At 61.3% G+C, this 12,789-nt stretch overlaps 2 protein-coding genes across 3 annotated transcripts; one reads left to right on the top strand and one right to left on the bottom strand.

Moving 5' to 3' along the window:
- The first annotated feature begins 6 nt into the window (after positions 1-6).
- Positions 7-2,629, top strand: PCYOX1L (prenylcysteine oxidase 1 like). The gene is made up of 5 exons (XM_026858590.1): positions 7-211; positions 702-876; positions 966-1,177; positions 1,274-1,414; positions 1,971-2,629. The coding sequence occupies exons 1-5, from the start codon at positions 187-189 to the stop codon at positions 2,627-2,629; spliced, it is 1,212 nt and encodes a 403-aa protein (XP_026714391.1). The 5' UTR covers positions 7-186.
- Positions 2,630-3,589: 960 nt separating this feature from the next.
- Positions 3,590-6,171, bottom strand: IL17B (interleukin 17B). 2 transcript variants are annotated; one of them, XM_026858259.1, is made up of 3 exons: positions 5,620-6,171; positions 4,364-4,650; positions 3,590-4,136 (listed from the first exon to the last, which is right to left on the bottom strand). In XM_026858259.1, the coding sequence occupies exons 1-3, from the start codon at positions 5,638-5,640 to the stop codon at positions 3,881-3,883; spliced, it is 564 nt and encodes a 187-aa protein (XP_026714060.1). In that variant the 5' UTR covers positions 5,641-6,171; the 3' UTR covers positions 3,590-3,880. The 2 variants fall into 2 exon arrangements, with proteins under 2 accessions (XP_026714060.1, XP_026714059.1); XM_026858258.1 differs by lacking the exon at positions 5,620-6,171 and having other exon boundaries at positions 4,364-4,975.
- Between the last annotated feature and the right edge of the window lie 6,618 nt (positions 6,172-12,789).

A 12,789-nucleotide genomic window follows, 5' to 3' on the forward strand; every position in this document is an offset into this window, starting at 1 on the left:
GCAGCCGTGGTGGGCGCCGGGCTGGGCGGCTCGGCCGTCGCCTACTTCCTGCAGCAGCACTTCGGGCCGCAGGTGCAGCTGGACGTGTTCGAGGCAGCGGGGGTGGGCGGCCGGCTGGCCACCGTCACCGTCAACAAGCAGCAGTACGAGAGCAGGGGAGCCTCCATCCACGCCCTCAGCCTCCACATGCAGGACTTCGTCAAGATCCTGGGTGAGCACATGCACCCCAGCGCTTGTGGGGCCTCCCTCCCCAAGGCGGGGGGCTGGGGTGCCCCAGGCTGAGGCTTGGTGCAGTAGTGGGGGTGGCTTCCAGTCTGCCTCAGCACCCCAGGCATGGGGTGACCCCCTCACTGTCCCCATGCCCCAGCCCTGGTGTATTCTGGAAGAGAAAGGAATGGGGTGGCCCAGCAGAGCATCAGGGCAAGGGGTCCTGGTGGAATTAGGGGGGAGGGGGGTTGGGGATTTGCCCACAAACTTTCACCAGTTTGTCCCAGTAGGCAGCAGCAACTCCATGGCATTCCCCAACATGGAGGATCTGGCTGGGGTCCCCGTGCCCTGGGGTCTCACACTCCCTGATCCTCCTCCAAGAGCATCTTTTCCCGCATCCCCGCTGTGGCAGGGTTTGGCACTGGCCTTTCCCCACAGCCAGCCAGCCCCAGGGTGTGAGCCCAGTGGGGCTGGGGCCCCTCTGCTCCCTGCAGGCCTCAAGCATCGGCGCGAGGTGGCAGGGAAGAGTGCCATATTCAGCGGGGAGCACTTCGTCCTGGAAGAGACCGACTGGTACCTGCTCAACCTCTTCCGGCTCTGGTGGCACTATGGCATCAGCTTCCTGCGCCTCCAGATGTGGGTGGAGGAAGTGATGGAGAAGTTCATGAGGTGGGAGAGCCCACAGGGGTGGAGGGACACAGGGGGTCTTCCCCGGCACTGGGGCATCACCAGGTGCCCTGTGCTCCTGTCCCCTCCAGGATCTACAAGTACCAGGCTCATGGCTATGCCTTCTCCAGCCTGGAGGAGCTGCTGCGCTCGCTGGGGGGTGACGCCTTTGTCAACATGACGCAGCGCTCGGTGGCCGAGTCCTTGCTGGAGGTGGGCGTCACGCAGCGCTTCGTGGACGACGTCATCGCGGCTGTCCTGCGCTCCAGCTACGGGCAGTCAGTGCTGGTGCCTGCCTTCGCAGGTGAAACCGGGGACCCCCTCTCCTCCCTGTGTGACTCCTTCTCAGCGTCTCCTCCATGGGCAGGCTGTTGAGCCACCCTCCTCTTCCTCTCCCCAGGAGCCATGTCGCTGGCAGGGGCCCAAGGCAGCACCTGGGCAGTGGAAGGAGGCAACAAGCTGGTGTGTTCGGGTCTGCTGAAGCTGACCAAAGCCAACGTCATCCCGGCCAGGGTGACAGGCGTGTCTCTGCACAGCTCGGGTGAGCCTGGGCACGGGATCTGCTCTGGGTGCTGCCAGCCTGGGTGGGCACATGGGGATGCTGGGGCAGAGTGAGAGTGCTGGGAGGCTGGAGAGCATCCTGGTCCTTGGAAAGCATTTGAGCAACGGTCGGGGGTCTGTCCATTTCTTCCCCTTGCGTGATCCAGTGGGGGCCCTGCAGTACAGACCTCAGCCCTGAGGTTCCCCCCTCTCCCTCCTGAGGTCCCTCAGGTCTCTTCTATGGCACCATCCTTGTTGTAGGCTTGCTCCCCTGTCCAGCACAGCAGAAGGGCTGGATAGCAGGGGTTTGGAGTGCTGCCCTAGTCCTCCTGGCCCTGCTAGGCTGGGCTTCCCTGGAAACCTTCTCCCCCAGACTTCATAAAATCTTTCCACTGCCCTAAAGCATCAACAACTCATCCATAACCATCAGATGCTGTTGTCCAGCACTAGCATGTACTGGAAAACCAGAGGATGGAGGCATTGCTAGAAAGAAAGGGACCAGGGCAATACCACTTGGGACTCAGGGCTACTCCTAACTGTCTACCATCTCTTTCCAGAGGGGAGAGCCCTCTACCAGGTACACTACGAGGGCAGTGAAGGCCAGGGCTCAGCTTTCTACGACATGGTAGTTGTGACAACTCCCCTGCACCCCAGCAGAAGCAACTTCACCTTTGAGAACTTCGAGCCGCCCATCGCCGACTTCCCTGGAGCCTTCCAGCCCTCCGTCACCTCCGTGGTGCATGGCTACCTCAACTCCTCCTACTTCGGCTTCCCTGACCCCAAGCTCTTTCCCTTTGCCAGCATCCTCACCACTGACACCCCCGACCTCTTCTTCAACGCCATGGACAACATCTGTCCTGTCAACATCTCAGCAGCTTTTCGTCGCAAGCAGCCCCAGGAGGCTGCAGTGTGGCGTGTCCTCTCTCAGCAGCCACTGGACAAGCAGCAGCTAAAGACCCTCTTCAGGTCCTACTACTCGGTGCAGGTGACAGAGTGGCAGACGTATCCCCGCTACGATGCTGCCAAGTCCCTCCCGCCCATCTTGCTCCATGAAAACCTTTTCTACCTCAGTGGCGTGGAGTGGGTGGCCAGTTCCATGGAGATGATAGCGGTAGCGGCCAAAAACGTGGCCCTGCTGGCTTACAACCGCTGGCATCAGGACCTGGAGAAAATCGACCAGAAGGACTTGATGCACAAGGTGAAGACTGAGCTGTGACGCCCACGGGAGGCGGTGGGCTGGGAGCTTCTGTGTGTGGTAGCCTGGGGATTATTTATTGCCTTGGGGATGCCAGGGGGTTTGGGGCTGGGGGAGAGGGGACAGACTGTCCCAGATGACTTGAATGTGTTGCCTTCAGGAATACAGTCCAAGCCTAGTGTTGCTGTGTGTCTGTGCTGCATGCCTCGGTTTCCCTGTTCCCCCTCCCCAGGCTCTGCTGGAAGGGAACCTGTGCCTTTTCCTGTGAAAAAGGGTCACTGTGCATCTGGTTTTAGGAGGGACCTCAGGGGACTTTCAGGGATGAGGCTGGCTGGCATTGGCAGCAGATGGGTCTCCCCTGGCTCCTGCTGCAGCCTCTGCTGCTTTCCTGGCTTTGCCCCCGGGATACGCGGTGGTAGGGCTGGCCCTGGCTGGGCCAGGGGGTCCCGTGGCCTCTCCCATGCCGTGTGTGCGTGGAGCCTGGCACCAATGGCTGGCTCAGCGCCCAGGGTATGGGCACGGTGGGCTGTTTGCAGGTCCTGGCTTGCAGGGAGAGGTGCCTGCTGCCAGGTGCTCTCTTTCCAGAGGCATCCAGGCTTCCCTGAGCATGGGGCTTGGCTGTGTTTTGGGGGGCAGAAGAGCCTCATTGGGAGAAGGCCGGGCAGCACACACCCCCGGGCAGGCAGTGCCAGAGGGGCAGCGCGACGGGCCGAGGCAGGGGCAGCTCAGACAGGGGCCAGCAGTGTGCTTTATTGAAGACCTCAGAAGCTGCCCAAACCACCATCTGCTTGCCCTGCTCCCCGGGCTGCCTGGCCCAATGCAGAGGAGCTTGTAGGTCGCAGTGCTGCTGTTGCACTGATGGAGGCAAATGGGGACTTTGGGGAGGGAGGAGGCCTGGTCCTCCTGCTCAGGCGGAGGGACTGGCAGGCAGCTTCCTCCCTCTCTCCCCAGCCTGCCCTGCTGAGCTCCTACCGCGAGGTGAGGGGGCTCAGGGCAGTGTCTCGCTGCGAGGCCAGCCATGGGACTGCCTAGCTGGGTGACTTGCAGGGGCTGTCCCCATGCTGGGTGTCCCCAAAGTGGCTGCTTGGGCTGAGGCTGATGGAGTCTGCAGGGGAATTTTGGGGAGCTCTTGGAGCTGCCGTCGCCTTGCATAGGGGTTCTCACCCTGATGCTCAGCCAGGTGACTTTCTCCCAGAGGGCTGGGCAAGGTCAGGAAGCAAGAGCAAGCTGGTTAGATGCCCACGGATAGCTGCAGGGGTTAGCTTTGCAACCTCAGAAGATGCAGGTGCAGCCCACAGCAATGGTCTCCATGACCATCTGGTACTTCTTGTGACACTTCTTCCCAGAGGGCTTGTGCCCAACCTCACCCGGCACCTGGCAGAGCAGCCGGCGGACAGGCAGCCGGCTGTAGATGGGAATGCTGGCCATGGTGCGGTCCTCCTGCATCGTGAAGGGGTTGATGCAGCCAGTGCAGAGGCATCGGGCCTCGGGGATGTCTGCTGGGATCCGCGTTGCATCATGGTTTATGCTGGAGGAGAAGGAAAGCAAGATGAGGCTGGAGAGATGGTGAGATGGGGGGCAGCGGGCATCTGGGGATGGGCAGGGTAATACCTCCACAGGGTGAAATGGGGTGCTGCTTAGAATCACACCCTCCATGAGCCACCACAGCCCCATGATGCTGGTGCTGTGGCTGCCATGGCACTTGCTGGCATGGAGCCACCATGCATGTCCCCAGGGTCCCTGCCCCAAGCTCACCTGTAGGCCCAGGGGGACAGGCTCCTTCGGTTGGACCTCCAGAGCCTCAAGTTGATCTGGCACTTGGTGTCACCTGGCTCAGAGCTGTTCCTCAGCTGGCGCACCATGTCCTGGATGCTGCGCTCGTAGTCAGCCATGGTGGTATAGGGATCATCCAGGGCCCAGGTGAGGGCAGGGGGGGCCGTGGGGGGCCGTGCCAGGCCCCTTCTCCTGCCCTTTGCTGCCTTGCTTTGGTCCTTTGCTTCAGGGACCAGGATCATGGCAAAGGTGAAGATGCAGAGGAGAAGCTGAGGAGGAAGGAGGATTGTGTGTGGCTGCCCAGGCTGCAGGGCTGGTGTGGAAAGGGAGCTTTCCCACCTCCCATGGGTTACCAAGTGATGGAAGGACTGCAGTGACTTTGGGGTGGCACATGCAACCCCCAAAGGGCAACGCTGGCCTGCGAGTGAGACCCATAGACACACACAAGGGCCACTTGCAGAGGTGGTGGGCACATGGCTGTGGTGAGCCCCTGGCCCAAGCCCTGGCTGATGCATGTAGCTGCAAAGCCCCTCACTGTGGTTGTAGCTGGCAATTTGCATTGCCCAAAGTATCCTGCCCTGCTGACCGAGCTGTGCCCAGTCCCTTCCCTGCCCACCTCGAGGTGGCTGCATGCTGGGAGCAATGGGTACACCCTTAGCTCAGGCTGTACCTGGGCAGCCTCTGGTTTCAAAGGAGCTTTAGAGATGACAGTCAAGAATGGGATCTTTATCCGAACCCGCCTCTCCCTCCCTCTGTGCTCTGGGGACGGTGAGAGAGAAAAGAAAGATGCTTTTTCCTTTCCTTCTCCCTCCGGCCTCGCAGGGCTGAGCTCCCGTGTGCTGACACCCGGCAGGCTGCCCAGCGGCAAACAAAGTTGCTTTCTGTAGTCCTGTTCCCTGCTATTCGTGTCCCTGCAGCCAGCCACAGGCCGCCCCGCAGCCCTGCCCGCTGTCCCGCAGCCCTTCCTGTGGGCGTGCGGTGCCCCGGGCCAGGGACAGCTCAGCCGGGGCTGTTTTCCCCCTCCGGTGCCGGACTGTCCGCTCGGGCTGTTGCAGCTTTGCTCTCTGAGGCTGTTGCATCCTCACCATGCCAGGCGTGGGAGCGATGGGCCTGGCGGATCACAGCATGCATCTCCAAAGCAAACAAACCCAGCTAGCCACCCGTAAACAAGCGTGCAAATAATTATATTAAAGAAGGAAAACAAGGAGCGAGTCCTGAGCTGCTGTGCAGTCACCTACCAGGTTTGGAGCCCACTCCATCGCCGCGGAGGGGCTGCCGGCCGCCGTCCTGCAGTGTGACTGTCACTGGCGAGCTGGGGAGCTAAAAAAGGAAAGCCCCAGCCCCCGGCTCCACTCTGCCGGAGGTGTGTCCCGTCCCTGAGGTGCCAGGGAGCCTCGGCGCAGGCAGGGCAGGGGGCCAGCGTGGTCTGGGACTCGGCCACCCGCCGCCTCCCCGGGTGCTGGCTCCACCTGCAGCTACGGCTGTGGATGGTGGTGGGTCCCCCCTGGACCGGGCAGCCCAGAGGGCCTTACTGGGCAAAACCTGCCCTGGGGAGGGGGTTTGGGCTCTGGTGGTGACACTGGCGTGGTCACAGCCCTGCCAGAGCCAGGAGGGACATGGCTGCCGGGCTGGGGGAGCAGGAGCTTGCAGAGGCCCAAGGGTGGGCCATGTCTTGCGCTGGCAGCAAGGTGTGCAGGTAGCTTGGGGCTGTCCCGCTGTCTCTGTGGGGACATCCCTGCTGGCATCCTTGTGCCACCACTAGCTCTGCTGTCACCAGGAGCCACCGAGCCTTCTGTCCAGCAGTGAGTCAACAGCACCCATCACTTCCTGCACCCCTGGTCTGTCTGTCCCCAAATCCTTCCCCTCCGGTCCTCAAACCCGTGCCCAACTCCGGGCAGTGGGGTCACACCAGCTCTGCTCACAGCTGGCCTTGGGGTGGTGGGTGTTAGTAGTGGAGTGCTGCCCCCACCCAGTCAGGGCTGCTCTGGCTTCCCAGGACCAAGCATTGGGATGCAGGGGGCTGTGGTGGGGGAAACTGAGGCAGGGGAGGTGCCGGCTGCGATGCCCCGTCTCAGGGACATGGGAGAAGGGGCCTCTCTCGGGATGGGGGCTGCAGCACCCCGCCATTGCATCCCCTCTGCCCTGGGCTGTCCCTCTCCTTGTCCTTGTCCCCGTCCCTGCGGCCAGGCAGCCGCTGTGCCACACGATGGTGCTGTCCTCCACCCAACCGCGCCGCCCGCCCTCCGCCTGACCCCTCTGCATCCCTCCTACACAATTTCCATCCCTCCGCATCCCTCCACCCCTCCTCCCCTGCCAGCCCCAGCCACCCGGTGCTGTTCCCCACGCCCACAGGCAGCAGGGTCTGCCCTGCTTCTTTGGAGGGTCCCTTCATTCGTTAGGGCTGCTGCCCCCGAAGGCCGGGCAGTGCTGGGGGGCTGCTCTACCTCTTTCTGAGTTTTCTGCCTGGCCTTTCCCTCACCCTGCTCCCTCTTCAGCACTGCCAGCTTTTGTGGCATCACTAGATGAGTTTTCCTCTGCCTCCCCACTCACCGCAGATCTACAGGGGTTTGAAGGTGTTTTGAAGGGCAGTGGGAAATTTCCACTTCCTTTTCCCAATCAATGAACTGGGCCTCTAGAAAACCTGGCAAATAAGGTAAAACTCACTGCACCTCCAACTGCACCCTTTCCTCCCATCCTCGGGATGCAACACTGCTGCTCCCACCCGCAGGGGAATCACAGAATCATCTATGTTGGAAAGGACCCTGGAGATCATCTAGTCCAACCGTTCGCCTAGCCCAGTTCCCACCTACAGCATATCCTTAAGCTCTAAATCGACCCAACTCTTGAACACCTCCAGGGATGGGGACTCCACCACATCCCTGGGCAGCCCATTCCAACGCCTAACAGCCCCAGCCCATGTGAGCATCCCCCAGGACAGTCCAACACCACATTTCAGGGGCTTTCCCATCCCTTCAGGTGAGGTCTGATGCTGCATACTGAGCACAGCACGTCCCTTTTGTCACCTTGGGGACCTGCAGAGGGGACTTGGCCATAGCAGAGGCCCTGCAGCCACCTGCCTTTGCTGCACTGTGTGGTACGGCAGAACCCAGCCCTCCACCACCAGCCTTTTCTGGGGTTCTGACCCTGCACTCCAGTGATCTCACTCCCTATTCCATGATCCCCCAAGAAGGGCCAGTGAGCAGACTTGGACCTGGGGCACCCGGAGGGTGCCGGCCGCCTGCATGTGCCGTGGCCGCCTGCGTTGTGTCAGCGCTCGGCAATGCTGTTTACACATGAGAGAGGCTCAGAGGCATCCACTCCGGCAGCCAATTACCCAGTTTTGATCTTTTTTGGTGAAAAGGAAACCAGGGCTTTTCAGACATGGCCAAATTTGATAAAGCTGAGGGAGGCGGGGTGGGTGTGGGCAGCTTTTCCCCACTGGCCTTGAGTGAGGGAAGGGGCTGGGGTGCACGGGCGGCTGGGTCATGGCCAGCCCCTGCCTCCTGGCTGGGACATGGCAGCCAGCGGGCTCCGTGTGCCAATGCTGGCCGCAGTGCCACCCCTGCAGGAGTGGGGTTGTGCTGGGATCAGCCCCATGGTGGGAGAGAAGGGAGTGGGTGGCTGGGAAGGGCTGGAAACCCCTGCACAGCTCCCCTGGGAGTGGGTTACTCAAGGGGGAGAAGGGATGTGTTTTGGGGTTTTATTGTACTTGCTCATCCCTGCTATTTCTCTACCACATTGCCCCACTGCCACAGGAAACTTGGGTGGAAAGCAGAGCCTGGAGAGTTGGAACAGACACCCAAACAGGGCAGGAGGGGCCATGAAAATAAGCTCGACCTGCCCCGAGTAAACCCAGGTGCATATTTCCCAGGGCAACCATCACAGAACCCGCTGCCGAGCCTGAGCTCCCCAGGTAGAGGGATGCAGAACAGCCCTTCCGTGCCATGCTCAGCAGGAGGGATGTGCTGGCCAGAGAGCGTGTGGCAGAGCACACAACAGGGACTGCAGGTATGGGAATGGGAGGAATCACACCACAGTTCCCATGCTGGCAGAAAATAGCTTTTTGCCTTTTTTCACAATCAGAAATGTCCCTGCCAGGGCAGGAGCTGCTGGTGTGGGATCTGCGGTCCCCTCCACCCGTGGTGGGCAGCATCACCGCTGGCGCCACACGGCAGGGCATGGCTGCTGCTCGGGGTGCCAGGCTGCTCCTGAGCCCAGCTCCTCGGTGGGTTTGTGAGGCTCCAGCACACCTGAGCACACACCCAGCCCTGGGCCAGGCGGCTGGGGCTAGCAGGAGGCTCCGGCGCGGCCACGGCACCTCCTGTCTCTGTATGAGCAACATTTTCCACTCATCAAACATAAGCATGCTCCAATGAGCCAGCCTCACCAGAGCCAGCCCCGCGCTGTGGAGGGGAGGAGGGCTGGGGCTGGGGGCCTCCTGCGTCCCCCCGCTGCCCCCCGGCAGGTAGCGCCCGGCCGAGCCGGCATTGCAGCACTCACATCCATATTTGCACAAAGGCCCACTCAGCGCGTGAGTGGCTCCAGAGACGCCCGGGCCAAAAAGGCTTATTTTAAGCTTGCTTGGAAAAAGAACATTGTTTGGTGGGAATTAAAACTCCCCGTTCTCAAAAAAGGGAAAAAACAAAAAGTGCTTAATTCTGCCGGCTCCTGCCGTTGTATAAACACAGAGCCACAGCCCAGCTGGTGAGGGCGGCCAGGAATTCATCACTGGCATGGAGCAGGGTGGGTGCCCTCCCCCAGGCAGCTGTTGTGGGACACGGACCTGTCCCCTCCTGCGCCCCCGTGACACTGGCGCTGTCCCCAGAGTCCCCACCCTGGCGGGAAGGGTTTTCCCGTGGGAGGGAAGGGGCATTGCCCAATGTGGGTGCTGCGGCTGCAGAGCCGCCCTGAGGTGCCAGGGTGCCGCGGGCAGGAGGGGTGAGGGTGCTGGCTGCGCGAGGGGCTGGACGAGCTGTCAGCAGCCCGGGCTCTTGCTGCGCCTGGGTTCTGCATCAAAGGCCAGTATTATTTATATAGCCCTAATCCGGCCGTCTCGGCGGCCCTTCTCCCTGCTCGGGCGGGGAGCTGGGTGATGCTCCGGGCTGTCTGTAAATCACGCCCTTTGGATCACATGCGTGAGATAACAGCCAGGCTTTGGCGTCGGCAGGCAGAGCTGTGCAGGGTTGTCCCTCGGGGCGGGGGGTCAGCAGCGCCCCAGCCTGCTCGCTCCCGGGCAGGAGGCTCCCGGGGGGCCAGAGGCGTCGGGAGAGCGGCCGCCGGCAGCGCCGGGCCGGCGGGGCGGGAGGGAGGGGGCACGTCCGGCACATCCTGCCGCGGCCCTGCCGGCACATCCATCAGCCGCCCGGCGTTTACAGCACGTCGCTGGTTACATGATCCAGACACGCAGGTTCCTCCTGCCCCGCTCCTCTCCTGCCTTTTGTTTTCTTTTGCTTTCTGCTCCTGGAGACAGAGCACCTGATGGAAAAAGCCTGCTCTCCCGCTCCCCGTGCTGGAAACACCCATTTCCTTCCGCCCCTGCCCGGCACAGTGCCCGGTGCGGTGCGGGCAGCTGCCCCAGCACCTCTCTGCGCCTGCTGCCCTGTGTCCGGCTCACCCTGTGGCAGCAGTGGGGGAGGACTGGAAGGCAGATGCGAGGGCACAGCAGCGGCAGACCCTGGTCCCAGCAGTCCCTCTGGGTGCTCAGTGTGGGGCAAAGCCAGCTCCCCGCAGGACGAAGCAGGGCAGATCCGTGCTCTCCTCCAGGCAGGGAGGCGGCAGGGATGGCCGAGGCATTGCCTGGGCATGGGTCCCACCAGCCTGCAGAGCTTGACGGGCCCCTGGACACATGCCCTGCTCCCTCCATGTCCCCCGTGCTTGCCCTCCTGCCTTCCCCAGACCTTTGGGCTCCTGGCCTCAGCCTGTACTGGCTGTGTCCCACTGCCCACCAGCACAGAGCAGGGGCGGGTAATGCTGAGTTTCCAAATAACTCAGTTTTGCTTCCCTCTGCAGCCTAAGGGAGCCAATGTGGTGGTCGGACACCAACCCTGGAGTGCTGTGGAGGGGTGGCTGCATTTTGTGCTGGACTGAAAAGGTGAGATACGGTCCTGCCAGGATGTTTTCTGCATCCTAGCTCCTGGCTGCAGGAAGGGCCAGCTCTCCAGCCCCATGCAGGGCATGGAGCACCTGGAGCCATCCCTGCTGCCCTCCCTGCAAGGCCACAGGACTGGAGGGAGCTCCCAGGGACCTGCTTCCAGGGCAGCGATGCCCTTCAGATCTGTGATGAGAAAGCCTCTTATTTTTAGGGCTTTGGTGGCTTTTGCTTGTGGGCAGGGGTCCAAGTTCCCAGTTTCCCAGGGCAAGGCAGAAGGCAGAGGTAAATGGAAAGCTGGATGGTGGCATTGACGTCTGCCCTGGCAGGTGGTGCTCAAGTCAGCCCTCTCCTGCAGCACATGCAGGGACCCCCAAGCTTCTGGGGAGTTGTCACCAGGGGGGAACTGGTGGTTTGAAGTCAGGGCAGCAAGTCTCCTGCCCTGGTCCCCATCCCCTGCTCCTACATGCTGCTAGCAGTCCGTGGAGGGAGGGGATTTACAAAACAGCCCAGGCCAGTCCTGAAGGTCACCTTTAGAGCGGCTCCAGCCCAGCTCACCCATTAATCACGCTGTCCTGCCTCTGCAACAGAGACGGTGCATGCATGGGGGTGAGGGAGACAGGGGCTGCCTGTTCGCTGGTGTAATAATATACGGGCTGAGAAACACCCATCTGCCCCCCAGCAGCCCCCTCTGATGTTGGGCAGCAGATGAAAAGGCTGTAAATTTGGTGTGTTTGTATGTTAGCAAGGCTCATGGCAGAGGGGTTTCTCTCATCACTCCCTGGGCTCTCGGGAAGGTGGGAGCAGCCCCGCAGAGCCTGCCCGGAGGCTCCCTTTCCATTGCTGCCCTGTGTGCGGCCAGCAGCCAGCGGTCCCCTCACCGCCTGCCCGGGACGGGAGCGGGGCTGTCCCGGCTGCCCAGGACCACCCGGGCCCTCACACCCAGCCAAGGGGGCTGGAGGTTGGCAGGCGGTGGGAAAAAAAATCACTTTTTTGGAGATACTGAAACTGAATCTGCTGTGAAGAGGGATCACTGGGCAGCATCTTAGCTAAGAAGTAACAAAAACAAACCCGCGCCAAGGAATCCTGCTTTGCCCCAAATGTTTTTCTTATGGAATTGTAATAAGACAAGAGTTGTAAAGATAGTAACCTCCTAAACATTACCTTATTAAGGCTTCTCAGAAACCACAGGGCACGACCCCTCTGGGTCATGGAACAAGAGAGCAGCATCCAGCGAACAAACAGAGGCTAACGTTACATTTTTCACTTCATTTAGGAAACCTGGTTTCTAATTATAGGGTTTGTTTAATGGCAGCAGTTAGTTGTGCTTCACTCAAAGCCAGCCCACCGAGAGCAGGGGCTGTGCGGCCATGCAGAGGGGAGAGAGGATGGAGGGTGGTGGGGGCTGGGAGATGCTGACTCCTGAGGAGGCTGCTGGGCTCCCAGAGCACAGGATGGGGGTGAGCTCAGTACCTGTGGGCACAGCGAGGGGTATGGGGGTCAGATGTGGCATGGGAGGGCTCTGTGCCCAGGGAAGAGCCCCAGCGTGTCCTGGGGACATGCCACACGTGCTGTTCTAGCTCTGTGCCATGCACCAAGGCTTATCTGCAGCGCAGGGAGAGGGATACTCCTGATGCGGGGCAGCATGACTGTGCTCTGTGCAGTCCCCTCGCATGCCCACCGTGCCCTGGTGACTGCAGGCAGACCTGCTGGGAGCTGACTGCTCCTGGGATGTGGCAAGATCAAGGCTTGTCCTGCCACAGGGCCACTGAATCTGTGTGTGTGCAGGGATTGAAACAAGCAGGTTTGGGGCTTTTTTTCTGCAGTCGGTTTGTTGCCAGCAGCCCCAGGCAAGTCCTCTGTATTCCTGGCCAGGCACCTCGATGGTGGCTGATGCTCCTTGGAGGACACCAGCTGCCTCCCTCCCCTGGGTTTGGTCACAGTACTGGCAGGTTCAGGCACTGCCACTCCAGTCCCTCCTGCCTTGTCAGGTGCTGAGCATCCCCAGGGGCTGGGCTGGCAGCTGCTTTCCTGTGTCCTGTCCTCACCCTCAGCGGGTAGTGCTGGCCCGCCAGCCCTGCAGTCCCCACTGCAGAGCAGGCAGCAGGTCTGAACACACAGCAGTTGTGCATTCGCCTGTTTCCTGATGGCCTGGCCGCAGCGTGCGCTGCTGCAGGATGCCTGGGGTGGAGGGAGGTGTGAGTGAGTGTGTGCATGAGTGCAGTGGTGCAGAACACACAGGCAGGTTCCCTGCTTCTCCTTTACTGCAGCTGCCATGGCAGCAACCTCCTGGACAACTTGTCCCCTCCCTCAGCTGAAC

Source organism: Athene cunicularia, assembly GCF_003259725.1.
Source record: "Athene cunicularia isolate RWA chromosome 13 unlocalized genomic scaffold, athCun1 chr13_part1, whole genome shotgun sequence".
Taxonomy (NCBI): Eukaryota; Metazoa; Chordata; class Aves; order Strigiformes; family Strigidae; genus Athene; species Athene cunicularia.

What these genes read in the sequence shown, in the direction of transcription:
- PCYOX1L (XM_026858590.1), top strand. Translation starts at nt 187, where the DNA reads ATGCAGGACTTCGTCAAGATCCTGG. An exon ending in GTGATGGAGAAGTTCATGAG is followed by an intron (nt 877 to 965) that starts GTGGGAGAGCCC and finishes TGTCCCCTCCAG; the next exon opens with GATCTACAAGTACCAGGCTC. An exon ending in CGTGTCTCTGCACAGCTCGG is followed by an intron (nt 1,415 to 1,970) that starts GTGAGCCTGGGC and finishes ATCTCTTTCCAG; the next exon opens with AGGGGAGAGCCCTCTACCAG.
- IL17B (XM_026858258.1), bottom strand. Translation starts at nt 4,941, where the DNA reads ATGCAAATTGCCAGCTACAACCACAGTGAGGGGCTTTGCAGCTACATG. An exon ending in CTGTCCCCCTGGGCCTACAG is followed by an intron (nt 4,137 to 4,363) that starts GTGAGCTTGGGG and finishes CTTCTCCTCCAG; the next exon opens with CATAAACCATGATGCAACGC.